The 15518-nt window shown below is 40.1% G+C and overlaps 1 protein-coding gene across 8 annotated transcripts in view; it reads left to right on the forward strand.

Annotated features, from left to right (window-relative positions):
- Window positions 1-15518, forward strand: part of rapgef4 (Rap guanine nucleotide exchange factor 4) — a 68677-nt gene that overhangs the window by 13725 nt on the left and 39434 nt on the right. For 7 of the 8 annotated variants that reach the window (XM_087148154.1, XM_087148155.1, XM_087148156.1 and 4 more), the window contains exons 3-4: window positions 4719-4813; window positions 5257-5403. In XM_087148154.1, coding sequence (XP_087004280.1) covers window positions 4719-4813; window positions 5257-5403 — 242 coding nt within the window. Of the gene's footprint in view, window positions 1-4718; window positions 4814-5256; window positions 5404-6213; window positions 6987-15518 lie in introns of those variants that run through there. The other variant, XM_087148161.1, reaches the window with a different exon arrangement.

The raw sequence follows: 15518 nt of genomic DNA on the forward strand, positions 1-15518 counted from the left end.
TGTTGTGTGTACATGTGGCTCTCAACTACTGTAAATCAAAATGATTGAACATTCCAGCGGATAACAATATTTGTGTTTTTCAGCAAAGTTGTAATGGAAATCAAGACTGCAGTGATGATTTTACTTCTGCGTAGCAGGTTATTTAAAGGGCCGTAAGGTTCTTCACTAATTATCAGGGTATTGAAGTACGAGCACACTTCCATGCACATATAGTTCCTGACTTATTGTCATCATCTTAGTATAAACTCTATCGAATTGTTAAAACATTGCGCTGCAAGATTCTTGTGTTGGCTTCAGTCTTAGACTGAATGTACAGTACATTGCAATCCAAAGTTAACTTGTGAGTAGAAAAAACTTTTCACACTTTCACCTGCCTGGGAATTCATTTTCATTTCACACAGCACGAAAAACTTTTTTCTAAAGTGGGAAAAGATCTTCACAGATTCTCTTACAAGTGGAAAAAGATAGGAAAATATTTCATGGATTTTCTTACAAGTGGGAAATCATTTTCATGCCTTGTGAAATGACAGTGAATTCTTTTCACAATTTTTTCATCCCAATTCGCAGTGTTCATTGATTAATTTATTAATTATTTTAATTCAATTGCAAAGTACTATGCCAGTAAGTCAAGTCCCAGCATTCTCTTGAACAAATTAAGAAGAAAATTCATGATGCATGCAGCATTGTTTGTAAAATTGTGACATACAATGTACATGTATGCTGTGTCTGATTTAATTGGCTATGGCTTAGTAGCATAGTAAAGCACACACATTTATGGGAAATGGCTACAGATGTTAGCCATTGGCTTCCATAGGTGTATGCACTATTTTCAGCCATAGCAAAGTTTTTTGTTGCCTTCTGTGAAGGGGTTCGTGGTGTTTTGTACACCCAAAGGGCAGTGGCCCCGTACTCTTTCACAAAATCGGAATTGTGTGTGAGTTTTTCAATTTTTAGATATCAGGTTTCAAAATATTTTGGGCCATATCGTACCTTTTTTGCTAGAATACAGTACATTGGACCTCATCAGCAACAGTCCTGTTTGCGATGCATGTACTCATCAGTTTTAGTGAAATTTATTTTGTTGAAATCAATCGGTCTTCGCCCAGTAATTTCAGAGAATTCAAAGAACAATTTTTCAGGACATGCCTGGATGTATAGCATGTACATGTATGTGCTCAGCTAAAAGTCTGCAGAATGTATAAATACTGCAAGCTTGCACCAATACGGCATTACATTCCACACATGGAAAAAATAAATGCCTAATTCATTTTTTAATGCTGTCATGAATATAAATATCTTACTGGTGAAAGTAGACAACGACTCCATTATTATTTTTTTTTGAGAGAAACAGTTGAACACTTTGTATGGCACATGTAGAATGACTCTATCCATTTTTTTCTGAATTTCGTACCTACATGTATATATTGCCCGGAACGAAATTGACGGCAAAATGAGGGTGGTTTTATTATTGACCGCCCAGCGCGTTGCTGGGGAGAAGTTGTTTGCACAAAAAATTGAGCCTGCTTTGTGGGACCAGACACTGATGGCATCACCCAGTTTTACTTGTGGCCAGACTGAGAGCCGTAGATAGGTTTTCCAATTTATCATGTCTTGGGAGCCGTCTGTTATGCGGACATGTACTTGTAGGAGGAAATCACTGGTGGTGGCCGGCATATTTGACCCTAAAAATAAAGTGAGGCTGTCATTACCAAAAAAAAAAGAGAGGAAATTGGCAGTGTAAACCAGAACTGAATTTTTTCTGTCATAGCTGGAATTCAGCACAGTGCAGTGTACAGCACCCTAGTTTAACTCTTGAGGTTTAGAGCCTGGTGTGTGAAGGAAAAAAATTCTAGAAAAGTCGCAGTCAATCAACGCCATAATAAGCCACCCTAAACGAGAAGGTTGTGGAGAGATGCCTTCCAGTCGAGGCCAGAATCCATCCTACATTGAGAAAGAGATAATTTATAAGGGGCTGGGTTCCGAGGTGTAATGTACATGTACATGCTCATGGAGCAAATACCTTGATAGGGACAGGCCAAGTGCATGATTGGCTCGTCTCAGCCATACCTTGCATGTCATCAGCACTGACAAAAGAGTGAAAATATCTTGCAGGAAGGGAAGGATAGATGGTATAGCAACCAGAGCACGAAGAACATTTATCACACTCATCTACATAACGGTAATAAGAGTGGCAGACAACCTCTTGCACAGGTTCATTTTAATTTAATATACATGCATGATGTGCACAAGCAGTGTAGTTTTCGTTTTAATGCATTCCCTGTAAAGGCTCCTTTGTATCCCAGTTACTGTACATGTAGCCCTATTTTCAATTTTTTTTTTTTACTTTTTTGAGGGATTTTTTGGTGTCTTTTTCATGGTGGTGAAGCTGCGGCCTTTTTATGAGCAAAAGCATGGTGCTATTCTAGGAAGGACCAGAGTGACATCAGCACTCGACATTTTCTCATCTTTAGTGCCTCTTTGGCCCTTCACTACATGACAGCAGGGACAGGAGCAAAATGTTCTCAACATTTATCTTCCAATCTGGACAGGGCCCCTCTCCCATGAGCGGTGTCCTAACATAGACATCACGAGAGTAGCAGTGCCCCCAATCAGGAAAAACTTGACAAGTTGTTAAGGTTGTTTTCTTTCAGTGCACTTTTCAGTAAGATTAACTGGAAAGAGTGTCAAATAGTTCAATTAAATTGATTGAGAAGAGTAGAAATTTGAATTGCATAAAATATGTTCCCAAGTAGAATTTACGTCACGTGCCCTATAAATAATCCAGGGCATTAATGGGGAGTGTTGTCTAAATGTATGCATAAATGTACACGTATAGGCCAGTCAGATTATTCTGTGGGGAAGTAACATTTATAACAACCAATGCTGTTCAACAAAGCTTTGAGTTTGTTATATGTCTACGCATTTTATGATGCCAGGTCTGAAATAGTGATTTAACAAGTAAGAGCAACCATTAATGGAAGAATACAAAAATGCATGGGCCCTGTTCAGGAATGCCAGCATGTGCACGATGGTCTGTCCAATCAGCACAGCCATATATACAGTACACATACACACCAACTCAAGCACATGCTTTGTTCCCCCAAAACCTTGCCTTATGAAATACCGAAGTGGCTCATTACGGAGGTACATGTAAGCGTTCATAACTTAGGATTTTCACGGTCCAGGAAAATATGTACAGATTTTTGTCTTTTTTGTTTTTCTTTTCTTTATAGAAACATCAAAAAGTAAAACAGAAATGTTACATGTAGCAAGAGGTCTGAGGACAACCCGTCCATCTTTTCCCCACAGTATGGTGCAATGGAGTGTTATAAATTTTGTTCAGTTCACGGAGCTGGAGAGTTGTAATGCAATAACAGTGCAGTCCCAAGGCACAGTGTGTTGGTCAATCTTGTAATTAGATTCCTAGTCATTGCGTTGCTTGTGCTACAGTATCATGCATGTGGGAACTTGCACACCGTGCATTACGTGTTCTGGCATGGCAAATGTAAAATTGTTTCCAGGATGCATTTGTATTGAGTCATATGCAACTCATTTGTAAAGCCCACAAAAAAGCCTGTTACGCTAAGAAGAGAGCAGTGTATGTAAATGTACATGTATACATGTAGCAATATGTGCAGTGTACATGTACATGTATGCTGCCTTTTGGATAACGTACATGTACCAGTACATGTGCAAGTAGTAAACCTTTAATTCAATACAGCACAGCTTTAATTCTACAAAAATTGAAAATTTTACTCACAGAGCGTGTCCTTATGGTGAACTTTTAGTACATGCAACATGAGCGATTTCCCCAATCACACATTAAATCAAGGTTGCACAAGCTTGTTAACATGATTTGCAGGCCTACCAGTAGTCTGTCTCCTTCCATGTGGACATTGTTGTTTAATCCTATTTTCTTAACTCATTAAACCTGCCAAAATCCAGCTCTTGGTCTGGCTTGATTTGAAAGACTGGAAGATTATATAGCTGCATGCATGTAGGTGGAGCCTGTTGTAAGTAATTTACAATGCCACATGCTGTTGGGATGGTAATGTTCGCCTTGCAGTAAGGTCTCAAGCAAACACTATACACAGGCAATTTGGGTTACTTATAAGTACAGTAATGTTACTGTTCAGAGACATTTTGTGCACATGAAATCTTAGCATTCATTCATTACATTTTACTCTCCACTTGAAAAGTACAGGTACCTGTATCCATGCATTTAATGTCCACTGGAAATTCTTCCAAAAATTTTGTCGTTTTAAGTTGTTATAGTAAATTTAAAACACTTAGAATCATGATTTGTAAATGGAAGTGTATTCTAGGAATATTCAGCTCTAATTTTTTGGCTACAGCTATTTGTTGCCAAAAAGCACTGTCTGTTCATTTCTGTTTTACGTCAAAATGTGAGTGCAGGAGGAAAAACCAAATTAAGCAACAGCAATTTAGTAATTTAACAGTCAATTCACTTTTTTGGTGCCTGTGCTGAACGGCCAAAATTGTCAGTGTCTCAGATTTCATGGAATTCAAATGAATAGGATTTGATGTTGAGGTACATGTAAACGCCTAACAAAAAACAAGCAGCAAAAATCAACGGGATAACCTTTAGAAGTGTCAATGCATACAGAGCAGGTTTGCCCAGGGATGTTTTATCCTGTTAAGAGCATAACATGCATATTTCATCAATTCATTACTTTTTTCTTCCGTTCTCATCATAGTATTTCGACAAGGAGACATTGGCACCAACTGGTATGCTGTACTTTCGGGAACACTGGATGTGAACGTCAGCGACAGAGAAATTGGCAATACAAAGGTTGGCTTGAAACAATCTAAAAATTAAAAAGTTAATGTACATGTATGTGGATGGCCTGATGTTTCCATCTCGGCAGTATCTTTCTCATAAAGGCTGACACTTTTTAAACTTTTGTTTATTTCTTGTCATGCCACTCAGTAAGTAGGCTGCCACAGTTTTTCTAATGTTGGATCTGATTCAAGACACAAAGCAAAAAGTAGACCCTGCCGGGTCTACCGTCTACTTACGGGTCTACCAAAAGTTGCATACATGCATACCTGTACATGAACTTAAAACTTGCTGGAGAGGTTCTTTTTGTAATTTGTGTCATAATGATGTCAGACCACGCAGCCTTTCTTTATGTGCTTGCGGCATCAGACCTAGTCTGGCCATGTTTAGACTGAGAAGAAAATTGTAGGAGAAATTCATGCAACGGTGATTTTTCGGGGGTTGTCACTTGTCAGGAGGCAGTCACAATATGCACGTTAGGCATTGGCACGGCATTTGGCGAATCGGTCCTGAACGACTCACCGAGGCACGCCACAGTCATCACCAGCGAGTTCTGCGAGCTACTCCGTGTGGAGCAGAAGGACTTCAAGATGATTTGGGAGGTAGGAGAAAAAAAGCATTGAAACCCAAATGGCTGTGTCATTCGAAAACAAACCACACAATCGTGAACATGTTCGGTGCGTGTGAGTTGGCATACTACGGGGTACACACTGATAAGGCCGACCTCATGCACGTGTGCTTCATTTTTGGTATGCAGCGTTACAATGCAAAACTGGCTAATAGTTGAGATACGAGAAAAACTTTAGGATCTTGGCGAAGTAATTAGCTCTCTTACTGTAGCCTGATTTCAAAGAAAAAACATCAGCAGATTCTGTTCCTCAGAAGACCTGTAAATCAACAAATCTGGTTATATCTGACTCATTTTGTTGGCCCGGATGTCAACTGTATTTTTTTTCTTAACAGATTCGGGGAAACTTTGCTTCCCAGGATTTTTTGAATGCCAGGAATTTTTTACCTCAGAGGTTCAATCATTCATTTATTGCTACTTATTGTGGCCCTTTGTGCAAAAGCCCTAGTGCTAGACTCACGGATGTAGTCATATTTGCTAGAGAACTTTTGTCAGCGATTAAAACCCTGCAAATATTGTACTTTATTGTGTCATTGTTAACTATCCCTCTGCAGGATGGTTCATAGATTTTTCTTTTCTCCGCCCAATCTCAACCCCATTCGTGGTGCTGATCAGTATCCATGATTTCATGAATTGGCTTTGTTTGGTTTAACAAAAGGAGAATTCCAACTTTGGTGTTTCTATTGTAGAGACGAACATTACACATATTTTTCAGTACTGAGTAAAGGCCATTTCTAAACTATTCACAAAGGTTACTGAAGTGTTGTATGTGGTGGATGTGCTATATCATTGAATGTCAATTACTGGTACACACTTGTGTCTACCGTGGCCTTGTAAGTTTTAACTCTTTGTGTAGCTTCCGTGTTTGACCGTGGCAAAGGTGGCTTATCTTGCTAAAGAGTCACAAGTGAAGTGCCTAGGATGCCTGCATTAAATACAGCTAAACTAACAGTGCTGTGTCATGCGGCGGCGTGGCTATCGAGTAGTCGATCTACCTGTGCAAACGGAAAACTTGTGTGTCGTCTGTCAAAGTACACATTGTCCGTTGTTGTTAAACTTACCAACGATTCACCGCTTCTGATCAGATCTACCGAATCTGCAGTAAATGATATCAGCTGGTAGATTGTCGCCAGTGCTTTTGTAAAAAGCAGCTAGTTCCTCGAGATTGCAGTGATCCGGGAAAAACTATACTGTGTTTCCCTGAAGGGTGGAGTTTCTATTTGTGTTCTCGGTTTTCAATTGTTGGAAGGCACGACTTTGTTATTCAAAAATGAGGAAGAAGTCTCAAGGATATACGTACACTGTAGCTCTGTTGAGAATATGTAGGTTTCGATCACAGCTGTCATCATGAACTTTAGTATTGACTCACAAAAAAGCCATATTGGCGTAATGAACATGAAGAGGGCTTCCCTTGATAGGGGGACTGGGGTGCGGCGCAGAGCATTCAGTGTGCTCACTTCGCGCAGGAACTCCTCATACGATTTGACATTTGTAGCGGCATTCACTACAATGCCGGGAGTTTACAAAGATTTGGGTGGATCTGAGGAAGGAAGCCAGGTAGGCAGACATTTGCTTGCGTAACTGATGAGCATGGCCCATATGTTATACTGAAAAGAATTTTGAGAGTTTGAAATCTCGTTAAAAAGTTCCACAGCTCACAGCTGTCGCTGCTAACACAGGTTTTGTTTATAGAGCTGGCCAGCCATAAATAAGGAAAAACAAACTTCATAGACCGATATTGTTTGATATGTATAATATTGATTTGCAGTCTTAGAAGTCTGATAAGCATGACTACATTGTACTCTATAAAACAATACTTCACGTTTTTGACCTTGCTAGAAAGCCTGAAGTAGTATTGGACAGCTTCCCCTTTTAGTACATGTATCTTCATGAATTCAGTCAAGGGCTGTCACAAGCTACCGGTACCGGTAGTTTGAAACTGGGGGGGGGGAAGTTTCTGAAAAGTGGAGCCTGTTCTTTGTAAAACTGCCGCTATTTGTCATGAGGAGCAAACTTCGCTGAGAACTTATCCTTTAAAAAGGAAAAAAGTGTCTGGGGTGTGGTGGCGGTGTTCAGTTCAAACCCTAGCTCTCGCCTACGTTGTATAATTCTCTCATGGCTGGCTGCCAGAACAACTGCCAACTGGGGGCGGTCGCTGTGAAATTCCCCAGCCTGTAGACCTGCTACGGACTTGATCGTTGGAATTCAAGAACAGCACTTCGTCGTCTTCAAGACCAGGGAATTTTCCAAGCACTTCAGGTTCTAACTGCTAGCAAAGTGGACGTTTTTATCTTGCCAAAAATCTCATTGTGGGCTTTTTCTACCTTTGTATTTTACACTTTGCCAAGCTTTTTAACAGGTAAGTCCTTTGGACGTGACATATATGTTTTCTTTTCCAAGCCCTGGGAAGAGCGAGAGAATGTTTACCTTGTGACAAAGAGGTGCAGTGTGGCAAGAAAATATTATTTCACCGGCACCCATTGCCTTCGAGATTTGCCGCATGTGTGTGCTCAGGCATCATAAAAACAACGACAGATTGACACTTCATTAAGGCGATCAGTGGGCAGGATTCTAATGCAGCTCGCTCGCAATCCAAATAAATGCTCTTAATGCATCTCTATGGTGCACAACCTCTCATCTCGAACTGGTACGTGTTTTGGCTTGGCCGTCACCATTTGAACACCACGGGAAGAGTGCCTCTAAGAGCTTTTAACTGACCCATCTCTCATCCGGAGATTGAAACCACTCGGGAAATGTCCTTCCTTTCACTACACATTGTCTACTCTCATCGAAGGCATGATTCCTTTTCTTTATTTTTTTCTGAGACTTTGCGGTCTTTTGTCTAACCAAAGAGATTTTGGCTGCAACTGTCTCATAACAGTGCCACGAGCTGCAGAGCATTCATTCTTTACCAGGTAATAATTAACCATCGCAGATGTCTCCTTGTTGTCTCTCACTAATCTTGACATCTTTTGTGTTAATTGAGGCGTACCGAAGAGCAAGGCCAAAGTTGCGATTTCTGTGAAAAATGCCTTTTATATGCGCCTCACCCTGGTTGAAAACTCTCAGTGGGAATTTAATGCTTCGAATCATGCAATATACATGTAGCCTGACAGTGGGCTTGAGTGTTGCTAGCATTTACCAATTTTCCCTGATACACTGTACACTGTACATGTAATAGTGCCCTGGACTTCTTTCTTTTTTTTTTTTTTTTTTTAATACCTATAGATAATTTTGTTTGATCAGAGACCAGTTTATGGTGTCGTTGTTTAATAGTGGTACATGTATGTTCATCTATGTACATGCAGTACCAATGTGTAGACTGTTCATGTACATGCACATCGTGTGTTAATCCATCATACATGTGCAACCTGCCTTCCGAAAGCTGCCGTGCAAGTACACGTAAGTTCCTTACAGAACTACAGTAAAGTGTTCCAGAAATTGAATTTTGAACTTTTTCTGTCAGATTTTCTCATGTCCACAAATAAGCCCCAAATGCAGTGCACCAATGATATCATTGGTGGCTTTTCTATATATGGAGTTAACAGTGGACCAATATGTATGGTACATGTTGGAAGTGATCTTCCCAAAGATCAATTTAGATCCAGTGCAAAAGCAAGTGCAGTTTTGTGATAGCATTTGCATAGCAGCATTACAAAGAAGTTGGACGTTTCTTCGCATACAAGTGTTACATTGACGTTGAATTCTTTTCCTGGTTGCATTGTTTTTTTTCATATGGTTCATAACTTCTGGTTCCGTGGTTCCATAGAAATGGCGATCAGTGCATTAACTCTGTGCAGAGCATGTGCAGTGGGCGTGATTTAAACTGAAGTGATGTCACACGAACCAAATAGTTAAATGTTTGCCATTGTAATTAAAATGGAAAGTAGGCAAGCTTGATGTGTACAGAATTCACTAGCTGTGCCCTTGCAGCATCGCGACTCTCTGCAGATGAATTGAGCACCAGGGAGACCTCCCCATTGCATAATGGCAAGCCTGTCCAAGGCACGTGTCTCGTTAGCTGCACACAGTGGCACAATTACTGCACCCGTGTCTGGTTACACTGCGTTGTCATTGATTTACCCCCACCATGCCACCTGTCCGTCGAAGTCCCCAAGTCGATCTGCGCCAATATTTGTCGGCGGTCACCTTTTCTTCAATTTCCTGATGGTTCTCTCCTTCCTTGAAGTGCCTGGAAACATTTGACACATTACCAAGTCACCGACAATGCCCAGTATCTGGGGGTACACGTTATATGCTTGTAGGTTAATTGAAATGGGACCGTTTTTAGGTTTTTCTGTACATGTAAATAGACATGATTGTCTTTCGTCCTTCGCATGCGGGCAATGCCTATTCAGTGAACAAAGCTCTTCTGCTTACATTTATCAGGTTGTTCATCACCTTATCCCCGTGTCTATTCCAGGATATCGCACCTTGCTACTCTTCCACCATTGCCTTTGACTGTTCCAACCTCCCTTTTCTGGACTGCCATTCCATAAAAGTCTTTCTGGCCATCTATAATCATGACAGAGTGTGCCGCAGGCTGCATGTCCAGCCCACCTCCATTGCGCTGGTTATACCATCTTCATAAATGCCACAGTGCAAATGTGTACATATTGTACTTTTCTCAAGGGCAATTTCTCTGCGGCAAAGCCATTTTCGGGGGGTCAGCTTCTAGGACAAGTTTGAATGCAACCTGCAGTGATTATCAGTAGTTTGCTTGAAGACCCGATAGTTTCACAGATTAAGCTTGCGCTGTAACAAACCTTCCAACAACATGAACGTGTGAACTGATATATCACCTGAAGTAATTTGTGTTTCGAATAAATTTGAAAGCAGTTTTACCAACAGTATGTCTATTATGCATATAAAAATAGCATGCTGATATCAATAGAATGCATGCTAATGTAGAACTCAGAAGTAAATTTTTATCCAGATGCGAAGAAAATAGCTTCCCGTTGTTAAAATTCCTTGTTTTGTGCCAGTCCCAATATGGGCATAGATTTTCCAAATAATTTGAGATTTATGGTTGACAAATAAAGCTTTTAGCCTGTATTTTTTGTGTAACCTGATACCCTGCTCGTGAGCATTATGCCCATGTGTCCATTAATGTAAGTTGGCAACAGTGTGCAGCGTGATCTTTCAGTTAAGTGCGTGCACACAGTATGGGTCAACGTGTTAGCGAGCGATTGCGCACATTCTGATTTACGTTCAAATTTTTATAAATGGGGCTGCTCACAAAGCAGGCACGTCATGTCCCCATCCCTTTTTTGTAAGGGGTTGTATTTTTTCTTTCCCTGCCTTCTGGGCTTAGAACTTCAACACTGGCATGCTCGGCAAACAAAGAGTTTAAGCCTCTGATTAATCTGCGCTGGGCTGCTGTTGACAGAGGGGACACTGGGGCTTGATTAATGGGAAGGGGGCAAGGCGAGAAGGGCAAAAACGGCATTGATTTTGTGAGCGTTTTGCTTTGTTTGCATTTGCTGTCACTGTTAGAAGATTCATGGTTATTGGAGTCAGTCTCATATGGTTGAATATTTGGCCTGTTTGCCTGAACCAGTTCCCAAAAGAACTGTCCATATCCACAGGGCTTCAAGTTTCATTTGGGGGGTCTATTACCCAAAGCTAACTTTGCGAATTCTGAATTAACATTGTCCTAGAAATGACTGATATCAAGCTGTTCTTGAACATCTAACTCATTGTTTGGGTTACTGCTTTTCAGGTGCTGTTTTATAGTGAGTCACATGAGTGTTGGTCTGATAAACTTGGGAGGTACATATTATTCGACAACGTAAGATTTCAGTTAAATCCAATGAGCCTGTCTTGCCAAACAGATGCCTGGACACCATCCCGCAATCTAAAAATAATCCATTCAGTTTTGGCTCCATTAAAACAAACAAATACTGGTAAATTTATAGGCCTATCCTTTCTGAACCTACACCCTGAGCTCATGCAAAATGCATGTGTCTGGATCCATGATGAAAGCAGGTTCAATGGCACTTGACCTGATGTGACCCAATTAGCAGGTTTAATCTGTGTTCAAAAGAGATAAGTGTAATACCTTAGCCAAGTAAATACATGTAGCTCTCTGCAGGGAGTCCAGTACCCCTAAGTGTCTATCTGTATACCATCCATAAACAGGGCTTAGAGGGTATGAAACCAATGATGACAGCCCTATTGAATAGTAGTCACTGTTAAATTCTAATGAATGAGAAGGTTATGACTGTAATATAGGATTTAATGATGAGGAAACTCAAAGTGATAGACAGACAGAATAGAGTGTCTTGGAGGTTAAAATTGTGCGATTGTGCCATTTACAAGTAATGATGTATCTGAAATATTCAGACTAATTTCTGCGTCATAATAAAGTACTTGTGTGTGCAAATGATTCTCTTCTCGGAACCATTTTGATCTAGAAGAATATGTACCTCACTATGGAGGGACCGATAGCAAGCTTTTTTGTTGCAAGGAAGATTTTTCAATTTTTCTTCTGTGTTGCATCTGAGAGTTGTTCCAAATGAATAGTGACGGTTTTAAAAAAAAAAGGACTTGTATTTTTCAACACTCACATGGATTGACTGTTGGCCTATTTATTTATAGCAGATTACGTTGAAATTATGAGGGTTATTTTGAAAACACTGATTCATTTTTTTTTGAAAAATTAAAGGTAAAATTTAAGTGTTGGATGTGATGTAAGACAACACTGAGGTATATTAGGAAATGAAACATATTTTGCAACTTGTAAATAAAAGTACTTCTGTTTCCTTTTGCCTTGCAAACAAAGCCTTTATTGTCCAGCTTTTAAAATGAATTGTGGAAAATCTGCGTCTGGCTGTCTGCTGTTAAACATTGTAACAAAAGGATATTAAAATATTTAGGTTGCAAAACTTTTTGGCACTCGGACATTTACGTGAAATTTTGAAGTAACACCTTCCATTTTTCCATATAGGCAAGTATTTCAATGCAAGTTATTGAGAAGAAAATTGCATGTTTGCTTCTGTCTCTTTGCATTTATTGCTGTTCCTATTCCAAGTCTCCTAAAAATTTGACAGGACACGACTTGTGACACTCTGGCAGTGTCTGCGTCGCAAACGGCTGTCTGTGTAAAGTGCAGTCACACAGTAGGCCCCATGCAGTCTTGTATTCATTAATGCTAATTAGCGCAGGCGTAACCAATCAAAGGTTCAATTGGCGTTTGCACAACAGGGATACAAGATGATCAATTTAAATCCATTAGAGTTGGGTATTCAATTTTCCCTTCCCTACACACGCTCCACAAGCTAATTACGTCTGCATCAAATTACAGGCTGCTTTGCTCCAGGATGTTAATGATGAATGATTATGATTACTATCAACACTTGTAATGAGTTTTATTGCTACGGCCTTTGTACTGGTATCAAAGCACGAGCACAAAATGTAAGCAGTGTCTTAATGGATCACAAAACGAGAGAGACAGTGATGGAAATCAGAGACATTGCCAGAAAGAGAACCTGTACATATAGGTGTGATGTTATTTTATCCATTATTGGAAAAGATTGCTTCTACCGCAAATTTATATTTGATACGGTCTTTTTCGACAGAGTGTTATTTTTTTTAGAAATGTATGGGTCTTTCTATAAATTTTGTGTTCATTTTTGTGTGCAAATTTAGAACACAATTTCTTTAATTTCCAAGAGTGATAAAGTTGTATAATGCAAATTGCCTGCCAAACAAATAAACACTTTTTGAAGTCAATTTCAGTGTTATTTTCCCATCAAATTCTACAAGTAAGTTTTCTGAGATGGCACACATTTTGGACCCACAGTGTATGTACATGTTAGAATGCTCCACACAAACTACATGTAGGCCAAACAAACCTGGGTTTTGGGGTGTTTTTTTTTTTATAAGAGTGCCTCTTTAAAAAAAATTCCGCTGTTTTTTGTGGATGTACCTGTCACTCGAATCTATTTGAACAACAAGATTAGGGCCAATGGAGTTTAATCCAGCAATACTCGGTTCAGATAAAGTCCGGGGGATGGTAATCTTACTTCAGGGTACAGAATTTAACCTGTCAGGTGGGAAGCGATAACTCAGGATGAAGAATTCACAGCGACAAACAAGGGAATGTTATCCTCGGACATAGTGAGAGAGAGGAACTGAAACTTAGTGTAAACTGAGCTGAATTAGGGGATCTATGTGTATATTTAGTTGTCTGAGATGGATAAAGCCATCCAAATCTGTGCCACCTTCTGTGTGGGTGGGGGATTTTGTGTCTTTCATCCCTGTGTGGTTTCTTTCAGACTTGTTTGTCACAGTTGCCAGAAAAGTACTTTGTTGTCAGACTGCTTGAAGAACCAGTTCTGCGCGGAAGAAACTCTCTATAGTCTATGCAACTACATTGTGAAGCCCATCGCTGCCAGTTCACAGACTGTGTACATATCTGTTCTAATTTTGGCATGAGATAGCTATAGGGTCTTGCAAGTTCACCAACATGGTATTGACTTTGTTTACAGGTTCAACCCCCCTTCCCCACCAAGTTTAAACCTAAGAAGAAGAGACATTTTAGTGGGAAACTGTTTCAAATGGACACACTACATGCATGTAGCTGTGACGTGTGAGGGAAATAGAGTTTGTATATGTACTCTTGTGTGCTCTGCACCTACATATACATGTATGTGCTGTCATGGACTTGCAGGTTCAAGCAACGTCTTGCCCCACAGCTAGAAAGCCAGTGGTGAGCTTTCCATTGGTAAGATTATGACCTCCTTGCCATTTCTTGATGACGATTAAGAGATGGAAGTCAGTTTTATTTCAGTTTAGACACTGTCCAAAGTACTTGGCTGCGGCTTGAAATTTCACATGAGTCTATGATCGTGGCTGCAGCCACTTTCCCATTGGATCAAGCATAACTTCCAGCCCCAACAAAGTGATTTGTACACAGTCCCACTTGCAATCTAAACCTACCTTCTCTTACACCTTCTCTTGGGATTTGAATACCCCTTGCAAGAACTTGGCGAGAATTGATTTCATGTCATTCTGTCTTCTCATCTCCCGCACTACGATGGAGGTGCGTGTCCATGTACACGTGCACGTATGCTGGGTGTTTGCCTTCTGTGTTTGCCAAATAACACCTGTCTTACATCTAGACCCCAGGGAAATCAGAAAAGGGTTTGGCAGTGGCCTGCATTAAATACAAAAATCCTCATCAAATTGAAACCTACCAAAACAGTGCACTCAACCTGGAATTTCCAATTTCAGTTTTGTATTCTCAGATTTTATTTTAGTACAGGGGTGTAACTGGGGTGTAATCAAGTGTAGAAGAAATAATTCCCTCGGTAAAAGCAACTATGTCCATGGGTGACAAAAAAGCCCACCTTTTGAGGGAAACCATGGAAACTGCTGAAAGAAAACGTTATTTTCCCCAAGTTGAGATTTGTCTTCGAGGCGCATTAATTGTCTTAGTGATGCAGCCAACATAAATTCTGCATGAGTTGTCAAAAGATGGTGGAATACAGACTTGTGTCAAAGCTCTTGGAAACCTGTTTTTCTGTCTGAAGCATGCTGAATGTGATATATTAAGCTTAAGAACATCTCTTAAGAAGATGATGGACATGTGATATTGCCTGGTGGAATTCTGTACCCTATGGGTCTTGTATTAAGTTGCATCCAAGCTTTATCATCGGCAGACAGTGAATAATTCTCTCTGATTAAAGACCTGTCATTTGAGAGCTCACACTCCACTTGTTTCTGGGCAAGTTTAATGCAGACTAAAAGATTCATGTGTATTTGGAAATGAGATCCTCTTTCACCTGACATACCTTGGTTTATCAGGTATTAGATATATAGGGAATGGGTTTGTGTCTCGACATGTTTTCAAGAATGTGCTAAAATGATGATGTCTTTTTTAGATCTGGTTGGCCTGTACGCAGCAGTAGAAACCTCCATCATTCATCACACAAGGATATTAGCACCTCTATGTCATGAAATGAACGTTAGTTTGCACAGGTTGTTGTTATGGTGCAGTGTTTCTGCTTTGTGGTACACAACTCCTTAAAATTGGTCCCAGTGCGGTGTGCTGGTCTCCCCCAGGGCCAAGTTCTAAATTGAGAG

Source organism: Acanthaster planci, linkage group LG17 (assembly GCF_054643075.1).
Source record: "Acanthaster planci isolate LZ-2023a linkage group LG17, COTS_SCS, whole genome shotgun sequence".
Taxonomy (NCBI): Eukaryota; Metazoa; Echinodermata; class Asteroidea; order Valvatida; family Acanthasteridae; genus Acanthaster; species Acanthaster planci.